The 16,853-nt window shown below is 43.2% G+C and overlaps 1 protein-coding gene across 4 annotated transcripts in view; it reads right to left on the bottom strand.

Annotated features, from left to right (window-relative positions):
• The window catches only part of PTPRA (protein tyrosine phosphatase receptor type A), a 140,995-nt gene that overhangs the window by 95,377 nt on the left and 28,765 nt on the right, over positions 1 to 16,853 (bottom strand). For 2 of the 4 annotated variants that reach the window (XM_055133227.1, XM_055133228.1), the window contains exon 2: positions 10,895 to 10,964. The exons of 1 other annotated variant lie outside the window; for it this stretch is intronic. In XM_055133227.1, coding sequence (XP_054989202.1) covers positions 10,895 to 10,921 — 27 coding nt within the window. In that variant the 5' untranslated portion in view covers positions 10,922 to 10,964. Of the gene's footprint in view, positions 1 to 10,894; positions 10,965 to 16,853 lie in introns of those variants that run through there. One more of the 4 variants, XM_055133226.1, reaches the window with a different exon arrangement.

Genomic DNA, 16,853 nt, shown 5'->3' with positions numbered 1-16,853 from the left:
CTGTGCCAAATCAAAGGTACTCACAGAATGCTGATTATAAGGACAAACTGGAAACAAAGAAGAAACTTGACATGGTTTATCTCCCAGTGGATTCATTACTTCCTATATCACTTCCTGGCTTGTACTTTTCATTCTCTTCCTTTGCCTTCCCACTCTTCATTATCTTTTTGCTTGTTTGTTTTATTGACTTTTTTGGCCACACCACGATCCTCGGGGCTTATTCCTAACACTGCACTCAGGAATTACTTCTGGCAGTACTCGGGGGAATATATGGGATGCTGGGATCAAACCCAGGTCAGCCAAGTGCAGGGCAAATGTTCTACCATTAACCTTTTTGGCCCATAACCTTTTGCTTTGAATGAATAATTAGCAAATAAACATCAGAGAGTTCTATGTAGAACCTAGAGTTACTGATTCCCAATTCACTAATCTTTCTGAAGGAAAAGAAGATAAAAATGGCAGGGACAAGGGATGTTTCCCAGAACATAATAATACATAACACAGTTCTAAATCTATTTTTCACCATCCTCCACTCCTCACTTTTATTGACATTTAGTCAATGAACTACTTTTGCTTAGAAGCTTCAGCAACTAGTTCACTCATATCAGCCAGGTCTCAACTTAAAAAATGACCTGGTTAATTACGTATAATTCACTCTCATCCTCTCCCCACTTCAATTAGTCTCTAACCACTGAAGCCTGTTCACTTCTTCCACAGAACTGCATATGTATTTACCACGAGCCAGTTGAAATAAAAATCCTGTGCTCCAGAGGCTAGAGTGATGTTACAGCGAATCAGGGCATTTGCTGTGTGCACAGCCAACCTGGGTTCTATCCCCAGCATTCCGTATGGTCCCACCAGATTTGATTCCTGAGTACAGAGCCAGGAGCAACCCCTGACCATTGCTGGGTGTGGCCCAAGAACAACAACAACAAAAAGATTCTGTGCTCCAAGTAGGTCAAAGACCACATCTAGGGGCTGGGGAGAGAGCTGAGGATGCACATGCCTTTCATGCTGGTGGCTCCAGGTTGGATCCCTGGCACCTTACAGTCCCTTAATCACTGAACTGGGAGAAACACTGTTGGGCATGGCCTCTAAGCAACAAAAAACCACATCCACAATGCTCAGAGAAACCACCCTGCGCCTAACAAGGTGCCCAAATATAACAAACATTAGTAGTATTGCCAAGTGTGCATTTAAGTCAGCTTCTCTTGTAGGCAAATTAATACTGTTGAAAAACATCTCAATTCCTGAAATGGGATAAAAATTCAAAACCTCTAGGCAAGGCGAGAAACATCTATAAATATATCATCAAAGGGGCCAGAGCGATGGTACAGCAGGTGGGGCATTTGCCTTTCATGCAGCCGACATGGATTCTATCCCCAGCATCCCACATGGTCCTCTGAGCACTGCCAGGAATAAGTTCTGAGTGCAGAGCCAGGAATAACCCCTGAGCATCACCAGATATGGCCCAACCACCCACCTTGTCCTGTCCCCACCCCCCAAAAAAATGTATTATATTTCGATTATTCCTACAAACTATTTATGGTGGTGCTGGGGGGGGAATCTAGCCCATGGTTTTACATATTTCACACATATGATTTATCAAACAGTTATATCCCCAGTCTCTATAAACTAGTGTGTGGGGGGTGGGGGTGGGGAAAGGGTTGTTTGTTTGCTTGCTTGTTTGTTTATTTATTTATTTATTTTTGCTTTTTGGGTCACACCCAGCGATGTTCAGGGGTTACTCCTGTCTTTGCACTCAGGAATTACTCCTGGCGGTGCTTGGGGGACCATATGGGATGCCGGGGATTGAACCCGGGTCGGCCGTGTGCAAGGCAAACGCCCTACCCGCTGTGCTATCACTCTGGTCCCAACTTACTTGTTTACTTTTTGGGTCACACCCAGCGGTGCTCAGGGATCAGTCCTGGCAGGGCTCAGGGAACCATAGGGGTGCCAGGGATTGAACTCCGGTTGGAATGCTTTCCCTGCTTTATTATCTCTTCTGACCCTCTACACACTGTTTCTAAAACACAATGTCTGGCTCCAGAGAAGAAAATGCGCAGAAGACTAACAAGAAAAGTACTACAATATAAAGAATTTCATCCACAATATAATCATGGATCTAAAAAAAAAAAAATCTAGAACTGAGAAACTATAATGGTTGAAAGATCAATGAATTACTTTAATGACAAACAAAATACAGTTCAGAATTAGTAACTAGAAGAACGATTAAGTCAAAGGGAATAATGACAATAGAGGAGGCAAGACGATAAAAAATATAGAAAGTAAGTGGTATACATATTTATAGTTAAGAGGATCTAAAGATACAGTTTTAGTCTCAGAAAAAAAGAAAAATAATGTAAATCACATACAAAATTATGAATTACTGAAAATTACTTAAAACAAAAGACTAAAAGAAGTCACAAGCTGAAGAAGAACCAAGTTCTTAGAATCAAGTGGATAATTAAAATCTGTGTAAGGTCTGAAGAGATGGTACAGTGGATAGGGAGCTTGCCTTGCACATACCTGACCTGGGTTTGATCCCTGGCACGCCACATGGTCTCCCAAGCACCACCAACCCCTCCCCCAAGAAAATCTATATATATTTAGCACATTAATACTTCAAAACATCAACAGTATTTTTGGTGAAGTGCCAGAAAGTGAACCCAGGCAAATGTGTGAAGCATTCACTCTACTGCTGAGTTATATCCTGGCCCAAAGCAAAGGATTAAACTTAACTGGGGGTGGGGATGAGGGGCAGGGAGGAGAAGGGATGGGAGGGCTTGGGGCCACAGAGATGCTCAGGGGTTACATCTGGTGCTAAGCAGGGGGTCACTCCCAGTGGCACTAGGGGGACAATATGTGGTGTCAAGGATCAAACAGGTAAGCCATATTCAAGGCAAGTGCCATAACCCCTATACTATTTCTCCAGCCCTAAAATTAAATTTTGGGGTCAGAGGTCTGGGGCCAGATCTGGCTGTGCTTAAGGTTTACTCCTGACTGTATGCTCAAGGATCACTCCTGACAGAACTCAGGGGGATCACACAACAGAACTCAGGAGGATCATATGTGATGCCAGGATAAAACTGGGATCAGCCACGTAAAAGCAAGAGCCTTAATCCTGTACCCTGTACTTTCTCTCTGGCCCAGACATTCTTGTTTGTTTCTGGGCCACACCCAGCAGTGCTCAGAGCTTATTCCTGGCTCTATGCTCAAGGACCAGACCTGATGGTATCAGGGATCAAACTGAGTCATGAAAGGCAAGTGTCCTATCCACTATATTATCTCTCCAGCCCTAAAATAAATTTTTAAGGGTTTTGGGAGATAGCTAAAAAGGTTGGAGTAAAGGAAACAGAAACAAAGAATATGAGAAATGGTCTTCCATAGAAAGCTTGCCGCTGGGTCTGTCTATAGGGGGTGCGGGGGACACAGGTCCAGGAAGGGAGCACTGCAGCATGGTGCACAGGGAAGTAGTCACCCTGGAGGAGGACGGGATGTGATACTCAAGATACCCTATCAGCAACAGTACTGTAAACCACAGTACAGAAAAGAAAAGGGGGAGGGGAGAATGAAGGGAAAAGTTTCTCCCATATAGGCAGTCTGGAGGGGGATTAGGAGTGGGGTGGGACACTGTGGAGGGAAGTGAACACTGATGGAGGGATTGTTTGTTACTGGAACATTGTATGCCTAGAACTCAATCATGAATAACCTTTTAACTTTGTAATTAAATGATTCAATAAAAAATTTAAAAACAGTGTAAATGGTAATAGGTAAAAATGGAGCGCGTACCTAGCATATGGAGACAAAGATAACAAGATTGATTCCTGGTACTGAATGGCATTCAAACACTTTCAGTGTAGCTGTCACAGTTTCCCAAGCACTGCCAAGTATTGGCCCTGTTGGCTACTGGGCACCACTGGGCCTCTAAGCATTGCTTGGGGAGGTCCATGGCCCCAAAGGACCTTAAGAGGTCAGAAAGATGAAAAAAAGATCTGGAGATATGTACAGGAGGTAAGGCACTTGCAGTGTACAAGACACAAAACCCAAGGTTTTTTTGGTGTTTGTTTTGGACCAAACTCGGAGATGTTCAGGAGTTACTCCTTACTCCGTGCTCAAAAATCACTCTTGGTGGTGCTCAAGGGACTGTGTAGTATGTTGGGGATCAAACCCCATGCAAAGCAAGAACCCTATTCACTGTACTATTTTTTTTTTTTAAAGAAATATTTTATTGAACCACCGTGAAAACAAGAAAAAAAAAAACAAAGCTTTCAGGTTTAAGTCACAGTCAAACACTGCTTAAACCACCATCCCTTCACCAGTGCACCCGTTCCACCACCAAGAACCCCAATACACCCCCCTCCCACCCCACCCCCCATCTAAGTAGCTGATGATATTCCCATTATTCTCTCTATATATTGAGTACATTTCATATTTCCATACAGAACTCACTATTGTTGATTGGAAATTTTCCCCAACAATCAGGCCTGCTGAATAAGCATCATCTAATAATTTCTCTTCCTTGGTAAGAGTGAAGACTTTGAGTTTTGGGTTTCTAATATTTTAGCTCAGTTCACAGTCAAAATGGATGGCTGCAAGAATCTGCTCTGGTGCCAAAATGGGTTAGGAGACCTCAGGATCACAGTCAGTAGGCGGGAGGCTCTGCTTCTTGTGCCGCGGCTCTTGGTTCATCTCTGGGCGGAAGGCGCGCCGGGAACACCTCCCCTCCCAGGATCACCTACAGGCTACGTCACTAAAGAAAGTCCTACCTCCTGGTGGAGGGGTCTTAGAGGGTGGCTCTCACCGCGTGGCTGCTGCCGCTGCCGCCATTTTCGCTCAGAAAAATGGGGTGGAGAGGGAAAAAAATCCCTCCCCGGGCTGCACGAGGTTGTAGTTCAGTTCACAGTCAAAATGCATGGCTGCAAGAATCTGCTCTGGTGCCAAAATGGGTTAGGAGACCTCAGGATCACAGTCAGTAGGCGGGAGGCTCTGCTTCTCGTGCCGCGGCTCTTGGTTCATCCTATTCACTGTACTATTGCTCCGTCCCCACCAACCAGGGTTTGATCTTTGGCACTAAATATGGTCTCATAAACTCTCCTAGGAGTGAACCCTGAGCACAGAACCAGGAATAATTCTTGAGTTCAGCCAGGTGTGGCCCTAAAACAAAACAAATCAAAAAAACAAAGCACCAAGAAAAAAAAAAAGTTGATAAAAATAAATTTTAACAAATTTTAAAAGAAGAAAAAAAAAATCATGGTAGATTATTTGCAAAGATAGCTACAAAAACTCCTGTACCCATACTTTTTATTCTAAGACTTTGGTATGCATATCAAAAGATAAATGCCTCCACCCCTTGAACTTGATCAGAACTTGAGACTTGCTTTAGTCAATAAAATCCTTTTCAAAGTTGACACCCTAAGAGATCTAGTGGCTTCCATTCTGCTCTGAGAATCACTGCTGCCATACCTCAAGATGATCTTTCTATACAAAAAGAGAGGTGTGGAAGACCAGAACAATAGACAGCAGGTGGCACCTACCTGACACAGACCAATCCAGGTTCAATCCCCCACAACATATATGGTCCCCCAAGTCCTGCTAAGGACTACTTCCTGAAGGCCAAAGAAGGAGTACGCTGTGAGCACCGCTGGGTGCTTTTGCCAAAAAAATAAAACCCAAACAGACAAAAACAGAGAGGTCAGCAAACACTCACACTAACTGGCAGACCTGTTTGAGAAAAGCTCAGGCCCAAATAAACCAATAGCTGACTATAGCTGCATGAATGACTTTAGTCAACACCAGTGAAACACCCCACAGCTAATCAGCAGATTGCTCATTCAGAGAGTCATAACCTGTAAATCATAAATGGCTGTTCTTTAAATTACTAAGTCCAGGGGACCTTTGTTTTGCAGTAATAGAGCAAATACAGAAATATTTTCTTTATTCCCCTCCCTCCCACAATTTTTTTTTTTTGCTTTTTGGGTCACACCTGGCTCTGCACTCAGGAATCACTCCTGGCGGTGCTCAGGGGACCATATGGGCTGCTGGGGACCGAACCCGGGTCGGCCGAGTGCAAGGCAAACGCCCTCCCCGCTGTGCTATTGCCCCAGCCCTCACAATTATTTTTTTAAGGGAAAACATACTGTAGAGAATCATAGTACTTAGGCATTATTAATGTTACATCTTAGTATCTAAGTTATAGGATACCAAGAAGAAAAATAAACATTACCTGGAGGCTTTACATACTCCTCTGGGAAAATAAAATAGTTTTTGGTTGCATGCAGAATAGCTGTATCAAATTAAGCATGGCTTTGCAATTGAAGAAGAGTTAAGTGTCAAGGAGATTAAGGAAGTGCATAGAGGGACAAAGCTGACAAGGAATAGATTTAAGATTTTTCTCTCAGTTTGACTGACCACAGCATCCATATACTTCATCAAATATTGTTCTGATACTATGAATGTGTTTTTGGATAATATTTACTTTTCAACTGGTTGACTTTGTTCAGTTTTTCTGAGGTGAGGGTTGGGGTATGGAGGCATATATCCTCTGGAGCTCGGGTTACTTCCAGTGATGCTCAAAGGAACCAGGGATTAAATCCAGGGTTTCCATACGCAAACCTTTCACTCCAACTCTCAAAGCCAACTCCCCGTCCTTACTGTTAGACATGGAATAAAATATAACATAGGCAGGTTGTATCAAACCCAATGAAGGCTTGAAAAGTAAAGGACCTCCCTCAAACCAGAGGTAAATCTCAATCAAACTCCCTAAATACAATAGTTTGTTGTGTCTCTAGTCTTCCGATTGAATTTTAGACTTGCCAAGTTTCTACAATTATGTGTCAGTTCCTCAAAATAATCATCTTTCTAGATATGTACACATGTACATATCTTATTGGTTCTATTTTTCTGACAAACACAGAAAGAAGGCACAAGACAACAGAAGAACTGTCTTCAAAAAGTAAAATAGTTGCCAACCCAGAAAGACTCTAGCTCCCCCAGCAAAACAGTCTAGAAGCAGGGGCCAAGGAGATATTCCAAAGGCCTGGAGCATGTGCTTCATTCACATGCTGGAACTGTGGGTCTGTTCCCTTGAACCACATGGGCCTCGAAGAACTACTCTGAGTAACAACCAAGCAATGAGCTGGAAATATCCCTTGACTACCACACAAGGTACGGCAGGCATCCCTCACTCCTAAACAATGAATCATCTAGCAGTAAAAATATTAAAACATTTAGACCAAGCCCAGCAAACAAAATTCAATACCAGAAACACTAAGAAAGGACTAGAGGGCAGGCAAGCATATGCTACAACATATGCTACAATATAAAACTACAATATAACCAAGTAAAATTTACTTCAGAAATTTAGCCATGATTATTAGAAAAATATATATAATAATTCTCACAAAATTAATTCAAAATATAAAAAGTCACAGGATAAATAATCTGAGCTTCACCAGGAACGCCCCTGAGCACAGAACCCAGAGTAAACCCTAAGCACCTCAAGATGTGGACCAAAACTCAGAAACAACGAAAAAGCCACAGGATTAACCTGGCAAATGCCAGAAAGACTGCTAATAAAATGCCAAACATATAAGAAAATGAAGAAAAATGATGATGCACTTGCTGTGTACCAGGTCCTGTCCCTGGTACTGGAATGAAATAGAGAGCAAAACCTAATTGAATTTGTAACTTCATGAAACCTAAGAGCACAGGAGCAAAACACTAATATTAAACAAAGTAACTCAGACAAATGTGGGGGGCTGGAGCAAGTAGGTAGGGCAGGTAGGGCAATTTCCTTGCACATAGCCAACCTGGGTTCAATCCCCAGTAGCACCCCCCAAAAAAAAACAACAAAAAAAGTCACACACATAAATATGGCAAGTAACAGAAGACCACAACTCTAAGAGCCTATAAGAACATTTGACCAAGTCAGGAGCCCAGCCAAGACTTCTATGAGGCACTGGCTCCTGGGCTGAGAAGGATAAATAAGAGTTAAAAGGGAGTTGAAGTAATAGTACAGTGGGCACAGAGCTTGCCTTACACACTGCCAGTCCAGGTTTGAACCCCAGGACCATGTATGGTCCCATGACGACGCCCCTTGGAGTCATCCCTGGGTGCAGAGCCAAAACTGGATTCAATCCCCGGCATCCCATATGGTCCCCCAAGGAACGTCAGGAGTGATCGATCCCTGAGTGCAGAGCCAGGAGTAAGCCCTGAGCACCAGCGTGTGTGCCCAAAACAAAAACAAAAATAAACACAAAAGGCAGGGGCTGGGATGATAGTATAGCATGTAGGGCACTTGCCTTGCACACAGCCAACTAGAGTTCAATTCCCAGCATCCCATATGGTACTGAGCCCCGCCAGGAGCACAGAGCCAGGAGTAAGTTGTGAGCACCAAAGAATGTGACCCAAAGTTGAAAAAGGGGAGTGGGGTTATAACAATGGATACCATAGACATTAAAATGACACAAAGGTGTGGTAACTCATACAAAAAAGTAACATTTTAGACAAAATGAACAAATTCCTTTAACAATCATGAACTAGAGGTCAAAGATATAACGGCATGTAGTGTGTCTGCCTTGCACGCAGTAGACCTGGGTTTGATTCCTGGCATCCATATGGTTGTCAAGCACTGCCAGGAGTAATTCCTGAGTGCAGACCCAGGAGTAAGTCCTGAGGCTGCCAGCTGTACCCGCATCCCTCCCATTCCCTTGCAGAAAAATGAAATTAAGGGGGCTGGAGCGATAGCACAGTGAGTAGGGCGTTTGCCTTGCACTTGGCCGACCCGGGTTCAATTCCCAGCATCCCATATGGTCCCCTGAGCACTACCAGGCGTGTAATTCCTGAGTGCAGAGCCAGGAATGACCCCTGTGCATTGCCAGGTATGACCCAAAAAAAAAAAAAAATGAAATGAAATCATAAACTATCAAAACTCTTGAAGCTACAAAATGTTTATTTCTAAAAACAAATCTTTATACCCACCTAGCTCCACTGATGAATAGCAACATCAATTTTTTATTTCTTTCCGAAACTGAAGGTAACTACTAGACTCACTTTTTCTTTTTCTTTTTTTTTTTTTTTTGCTTTTTGGGTCACACCCAGCGATGCACAGGGGTTACTCCTGGCTCTTCACTCAGGAATTACTACTGGCGGTGCTCAGGGCACCATATGGGATGCTGAGATTCGAACCCGGGTCGGCCGCATGCAGGGCAAATGCCCTCCCCGCTGTACTATTGCTCTAGCCCCATAGACTCACTTTTTCTATCAGCACTATCCTGATATCAGGGCAAGTCAGATCAAACTCTTCTACTCTGAATCTCAAAGTGCTTTTTACACTCAGCAAATGACCAAAATAGCTGAAGAACATAGCTTGGTGCATGATGTATTTTTCCTAGAAAATTAAAAATTTTCTAAAATTAGAAAATAGAAAATTTCCTAGAAACTTGAAAATCAATTATCTTCTTAGCAGTAAAGGCCAGAGTGAAAAATCATATTGTAATAGACAAATGTACATTTCAGTCTTAGTTCAGTCACTACCATAGCTTAGACAAGCTATTTCTCAGTATTTAAGTATTTAGGGAAGAAGGGGCCTCCTAAAGGGTACTCAGGGGGGCCACTCCTGGCATTCTCAGCCAACTGAGGTGGCAGTTCAGTGTAAGGGCCTGAGGATGCAGCACTGTTCAGGTCCTGTGATCCCTAGAGCCTGCATGGCTACACCTGGCAGGAATTGAATCCTGTACCTCCCTGGCCTAGTATATCAAATGTATGATATCATATATGCAAGACAAGTACCCTACTACCTGAGATATCCAGAGCAACCTCTCCTACTAATTTAGAGGACTGTTTTGAGCACTAAAATATAGCAAGTGTAGGGGCTGGAGCAATAGTACAGAGAGTAGGGCGTTGGCCTTGCACATGGCCGACCTGGGTTCGATTCCTCCTTCCCTCTCAGAGAGCCCGGCAAGAGGGCAGAGCCTGGAAAGATACCTGTGGCGTATTCGATATGCCAAAAATAGTAACAAGTCTCACAATGGAGGCATTACATGTGCCCACTCACACAAATTGGTGAACAACGGGACGACAGTGCTACAACAGCGCTTTCTAAATAAAAGCTTCCTTCACCTTTAAAAACAATCTTTAAAGATAAAACAAAAACAGAAGGCAACTTTACACACACACACACACACACACACACACACACACACACAGTGTGTTCAACTTTTCAACACTGACTAAATATATAAATGAACAGGTCTGAACAGATAGATAAACAGAATGAATGAACGCTTTGCACTGGGTTTTCTTTAGAGGTGGCAGGAGGGGGTCTCATCCGGTGATGCTCAAAGGTTACTCCTGGCTCTGCACTCAGGAATTACTTCTGGCGGTGCTCAGGAGTAACCCCCAAGCACACAGCCAGGAGTAAGCTCTGAGCACCGCCAAGTGTGGCAAAAGTGATGCCGAGGATCGAAGTCGGGTTGGCCATGTTCAAGGCAAAGCTAGTGCCCTATCCACTGTGTCATCTCTCTAGCCCCCTGCTTTGTATTGTGGAGGCCTAGTTTCAATCCCCAACAACACATGGTCCCCCAAACACTCCTGGGAGTAACCCCCAAGCACACAGCCAGGAGTAAGCTCTGAGCACCGCCAGGTGTGGCAAAAGTAAAAAAAAAAAACAAAGGTTGGAGATGTGCATAAGTGGTAAAGAACCTGCCTAGCAGAGTCAAGGTCCTTCCTTTCCTTCTGAGCACCCACCACAATAACAGCAAAAATCAAAACAAAAACTGCTGTTCTTATAGCTCGTAAATAAAATGGAGTGGAAGAGAACTTAGTTTTAGCTCTACTTTATGAGGACACTAGCTGGAGTGACAAAGCCTCCTTATAGCTTTATGTCTCTTACCTCCGTTATTTGAACTGTATCATCCATCACCACTTTTGGAATTCCATAAATACCTTTTTTATTGTGGCACCTGCAACCAAAGAAAAAACTCTTTAGAAATAACAACAGTCCTATTTAAACACTGTGATCGTTCTTGGGGAAAAAACAATCTAACTAGATATATCATAAAGTTACATGCTTCACATTTCAGGAGCCAGACAAGAAAACTGTGGGGAGCCCCCCCTCCAACTAAGTGGTGTTCCAGAGATCTGGGGCCCCCTCCTGGCGAGTCTAGGCCTGATTGGCTGGGAGTTCACCCAGGCCACCCCAGCAATGCAGTAAATATTTGGCCCTACAGCTATGACTTTGTCTGTAGGTGGATGCATATATATATATATATATATGACTACTTAGACTGAGCTGTACAAAAATGTCAGCTGGCTAGTTTGTCAATTCAAACAAACTATGAACAGTCTGTCAATTCTAATCTACCCTTCTCCCAAGCCAGAAGTCCCAACTGTCCTAACACCTTTCTCTCCCTTAACCACCAAAGTCAATCACAGAAAACTGCTTGTCTCAAACTATAATTGCTATGGTCTTGACATTAAGATTCCTGGGGTTCTGTAACTGGCTAACAAAACCTTAGGGCTTGGAGAGATGGTATAGCAGTTAAGGTGTTTGCCTTGGACACAGACAACCCAGGTTTGGTTCTGGGGACCCTAGATGGTCCCCCAAGTCTGTCAGAGTGATCCCTGAGCTCAGGGACAGGAGTAAGCCCTAAACACTGTCAGGTCTGGCCCCCTTCCAAAAAAAACTTTTTTAAAGTAACCTAAAGACTAACAGAGTCCCTAGAATACTGTAAGCAATTTAAAATGTTTTAAAAGCTTTCTAAGTCATTTCTCAAATTCAATAATCACAGAATTCCACCACAATAAAAGTTAATATTAAGCCCTAGCAATTTGTAATCTTTATTCTCTAAGACATTAAGCTTTTAATTTACTCTTTTTTTTGGGGGGGGGAGGCGCTGCACTTAGGGGTGTGTTTTGGGTGTAAATGCTGGGGATTGAACCCAGGCTGACTATAAACTAGGTAAGTGCCTTACCTGTTATACTATCTCTCCAACCCCTATTTAGTTTATTTTAAAAAAATGTAAGGATCGGGACTGGGCCTCCTCCGCCCAGATTTTCCATTTCCCAGTAGCTAGGTGGTCACATCCAGGGACTGCCCCCGGTGCAGTTGGTATAATCGTGTAATCCCACCAACCACCCACTCCCAGAGACTTAAAACCAAGCTCCAGGAAGAGAGCTACGCAGAGAGTCTCTTGCCTGAGTGCCTGGCTGTCTTCCCTGGGGCCCCTCGGAGGGGGTGGGCTCTAGCTTCCCTCCCCACCCGGAACAGCGCCAAAGACAGAGTCAAAGACCTCCGGAGCCTAGCCACAGCCGTGCTCAAGGCCCCTCTCCATGTTCGGACGAGCCTCACGCACAAAGGTACCTGCAGAGGAACCCAGGTATGTGGGACCCGGGACTGAGACCTCCAAGCTTGCCAGATCGAGACTGGGCCTCCTCTGCCCAGATTTCCCATTTTCCAGTAGCTAGGCGGTCACACCCAGGGACTGCCCCCCCCACCCAACGGCCCACACCCAGAAACTATAAAACCAAGCTCCCAGAAGACATCTTATAGCCTAGTTTTCCCTCTGGGAGAACTTGGCTAGCTACCGAGAGTTTCCTGCCCACGTGGGAGAGCCTCGCTAACTCCCCATGGTGTATTCATATGCCAAAACCAGTAGCAATGCTGGGTCTCATTCCCCTCGCCCTGAAAGAGCCTCCAATGCGGCATCCTTGGGAAGGACAAGTAATGAGAGGCTTCTAAAATCTCAGGGCTAGGATGAATTGTGATGTTACTGAGACCACTCGAGAAATTCGACGGTCAATGGGATTATGATGATGATTTAAAAAAAATTATAAGCACAGAGATTTAAAAAGTTACACATATTTGTGGGGCTGGAATGATAGCACAGTGGGTAGGGCATTTGCCTTTCATTTGGCTGACCCGGGTTCGATTCCCAGCATCCCATATGGTCCCCAAGCACCGCCAGGAGTAATTCCTGAGTGTAGAGCCAGGAGTGACCCCTGAGCATCTCCGGGTATGATGCCCCCCCCAAAAAAAAGAAAGAAAAAAATGTTATTCATATTTGTGTTTTAGACACCCTCTGTTCCAGCATTAATCCTACCACCAGAGTCTTCTTCCCACCACCAGGGTTCCCTGGTTCCCTCTCACCCACTACCACCGGCCCCCTTCCCAGCCTGCCACCTCCACAGCACATTTTTTATTTGGGTGCATGATCTCGGGGTTTGGGGCTTAGCGGTCGAGTGCATACACTGCACATGTGAAGGCCTGGGTTTAATCTCTGGTACTGCAAATAATAATGATGATGATATGATTATCTTTATTATCGTACTTTCCTAACATTAATTTCAGCTTTTTGAGACCAAGAAATACTGCTTGGATCTTTGACACAATTGACTTTGTCAAATCTTAGAAGATGCCATTAGACTTGTTATTACCAGTTAGAAATAACCAGACAGATAAAAATAAAGTGCAGAAGCTTTTGATGCTTGCCTTACATGTGGCCACCCAGGTTCTATCCCTGACACCACACAACATCCCTTTAAGAACCACTAGGAGTGATCCATGAGTACAGAGTTAGGAATGAGTCCTGAGCATAGCTGCAAGTGACCCCCAAACAAAACATAACCAAAAAAAGGTAGCGGCTCCACAGCACATGTGACCTCTTCTTGCCATTTGAGAGGCCCTAGGACTGCAAAAGAAATAAGAAAAAAGAGGAGAAAAAAAGCACTTTCAATAAGAATTATAATAATTTCTACCATTAAGGGTTTAACACTAAGTGTCAGGCACTATGCCAAACTGAATAATATGTATTATTTGTATTTTACATTATCTTTGAAACAAGACAGGAAATAAATGTTTTTGCTGATCTTACAGATGAAGAAACTGACAGCAATAAAATAACTTCTATGGAGTCAAATAACTGCCAAGTGTCAAACCCAGTTACAAATGGTTCTCAAATATTGATATGAAATGCTGTCACCTTCTGGTCGAACAGAATCTATAATAACCAATAAACACAGGAACACATCAATAGCCACATGAGGAAATGGATTTCCTACAGTAGGAGCTGAATGAAAAATTTGAAAGCCTAGCTGAAATATGCAATAGTTTTCATGTAATAATATCTGAAGCATGGCTCAATGTACACTGTCAGTGAGGCTTTTTAGTTATCATCTGACTTAAGGAATAAGATCAAGTGGAAGAATAAAATCTGTGACTCAGCAGAATCACCTTCTTCAAGATCAGAAATAAAACATTATGGCAATTTAGAAAGATGTCATAGTTCTAGTTCCTACAGTTAATAGAGCCACTACCAAGTGACTCTGGCTTATGATAGCAACCATCAGTCTTGCTATTCACCAAGTTTCTGCCTTTTCATATGTAGACAGGAAAATTAGATTCCTTAATTCTCTTAAAGAGAAACTACTACTTAAAAATAGAAATAGAAATAAATTAATATTAAAAGTAATTGTATAGTTTGATACCTAATGTTTCTGTTTGCTAAATTCAATCTTTAAAGCAGATAGTCTTACTTTTTAAAATCTTGCAATACAGTAATCTATAACATTTATTAAGGTTCTCCAGTTAATAACGAAAGAAAAATCTTGGGGCCACAGAAATAGCACAGCAGGTAGGGCGTTCGCCGTGCACTTTACCAACCTGGGTTCAGTATCTGGTACCCTTTATGGTCCCCTGGGACAACCAGGAGTGTTCCCTGATCACAGAACCAGAAATAAGCCTTGAGCACTCACTGCTGGATGTGCCCCCAAAACAAAAAAGCAACCAGTTTATCATGTACAAGGAAAAACCCAAAGCAGCTAACAGCAGACTTTGAAACAATTCAACAATGAATGGCTTTGAAATTTAGATTTAGTCACAGATTTCATGTTATTTAATAAATCTAACCTAAAGTTAAGTGGCAGATCAGAAGTAAATATGAAGCTTACACTACAGATATAATAATCAGACAAAAATGTCTGATAAATGACCAATGTAAAGACCCTGTGTAGGTGGGGCCAGAATGACAATACAGCATATAGGGTGACTGCTTTGCATGCAAGTGACCCAGGTTCAATCCCTGGCATTCCATCCCATATGGTCCCCAGCCCTCTCAGGAAGAATCCCTGAGTCCAAAGCCTATGCACCACCAGGTGTGACCCCCAAAAAACAAACAAAAAACCAAAAACAATGCTTTGCAGGGGGAAGAGACAGACTACAGAGTAAGGCACTTGCATACACTTGACCCTGGGTATATTGTCCCCAGAATCACCAAGAGTGACTCCTGAAAACAGAGTAAGGAATAGCCCCTGAGCACCGTGGTCTGGCACCGACACTCCCTGCTTCAGACAAAAGATGCTTCACTAAGCCAGAAAGATAGCTCAATAATCCAAATGTGTTCTTTAACAACAGGAGTCCAGGTTTAATTTCTGGCACCATAGTCCCCCAGAACCATAGGGAGTGACCTGACTATAAAGCTGGAAGTAGTCCCCAAGAACTGCTAGTGTGGCCCAACACTCAAAATAAACAAAAAAAAATGCTTTATACACACTTCCATGAAGTGAAAAAGCTAAAATAAAATGTGAGAACACTGGGGCTGGACTGATAGTGCAGTGTGTAAGGTGTTTGCCTTGCATGTGACAAATCCAGGTTAGATCCCCAGCATCCCACATGGTCCCAAGTACCACCAGGAGTGATTCCTGAGTGCAGAGCCAGGAGTAACCCCTGAGCATTGCTGGGTGTAGCCCAAAAAACAAACAAAAAAAGAAAAAAATCAATTTAACTGTACAATTTTGAAACTTCCATCTAACCTTAATTAATCTACAATGCAACGACATGCTAAAAGGTTATTAAAAAATTGAATCTACAAATGCTTTCCAGGCAATTAATATGCTCAATTAAAAATTGGAGCTGGAGCGGCGGCACAGCAGGTAGAGCGTTTGCCTTGCACGCGGCCGACCCGGGTTCGATTCCCAGCATCCCATATGGTCCCCTGAGCACCGCCAGGAGTAATTCCTGAGTGCAGAGCCAGGAGTGACCCCTGTGCATCATCGGGTGTGACCCAAAAAAGAAAAAAAAAAAAAAAGGAGCTGGAGCTATAGTACAGCAGGCAGGGTGCTTGTCTTGCACACAGCCAACCTGGGTTCAACCCCCGGCATCCCATATGGGCCCCCAAGCATTACCATGACAGAGCACTGATAGAGGAATAACTCCTAAGCATTATGGGTGTAGCCAAAAAAAAAACAAACAAATAAATAAACAGAATCATAGGCTGTGGACTTATAATGGTATTTGGTCACACATCTACATAAAGACATTTCCAAAGAGAAAATACATAGTATTTCATTATAAAAAGATCAACAATTGGGGCTGGAGTGATAGCACAGCGGGTAGGGCGTTTGCCTTGCACGCGGCCAACCCGGGTTCGAATCCCAGCATCCCATATGGTCCCCTGAGCACCGCCAGGGGTAATTCCTGAGTGCAGAGCCAGGAGTAACCCCTGTGCATCGCCAGGTGTGACCCAAAAAGCAAAAAAAAAAAAAAAAAAAAAATCAACAATAGTAGATGGACAGTTGTATCCAATTTTGACAGGAAAAACTATAAATATAAAGCAAAATGATTCACCCAAAAATAACTCCATTTTTCTGATTACGGTATCTGTAGATATTATACTAAAGGTTAGAGAGATGGCTGACAGGGCTGGAATGCAGGTTTTGCATGCAGAAGCCGTGGGTTAGACCCTAGGCACTAACAGGTCCCCTAGCACTGTCAGGTGTTTCCCCCATGATCAGAATTAGTACAACTATAATTGTTTTATAGTGATCATTAAATTTTATTTTCATGTTTTATATAA

The sequence above is a fragment of the Sorex araneus genome, chromosome 3 (assembly GCF_027595985.1).
Source record: "Sorex araneus isolate mSorAra2 chromosome 3, mSorAra2.pri, whole genome shotgun sequence".
NCBI lineage: Eukaryota > Metazoa > Chordata > Mammalia > Eulipotyphla > Soricidae > Sorex > Sorex araneus.
The sequence above is the reverse complement of the archived record's forward strand: the minus strand, read 5'-3'. Positions and strand labels throughout refer to the sequence as shown.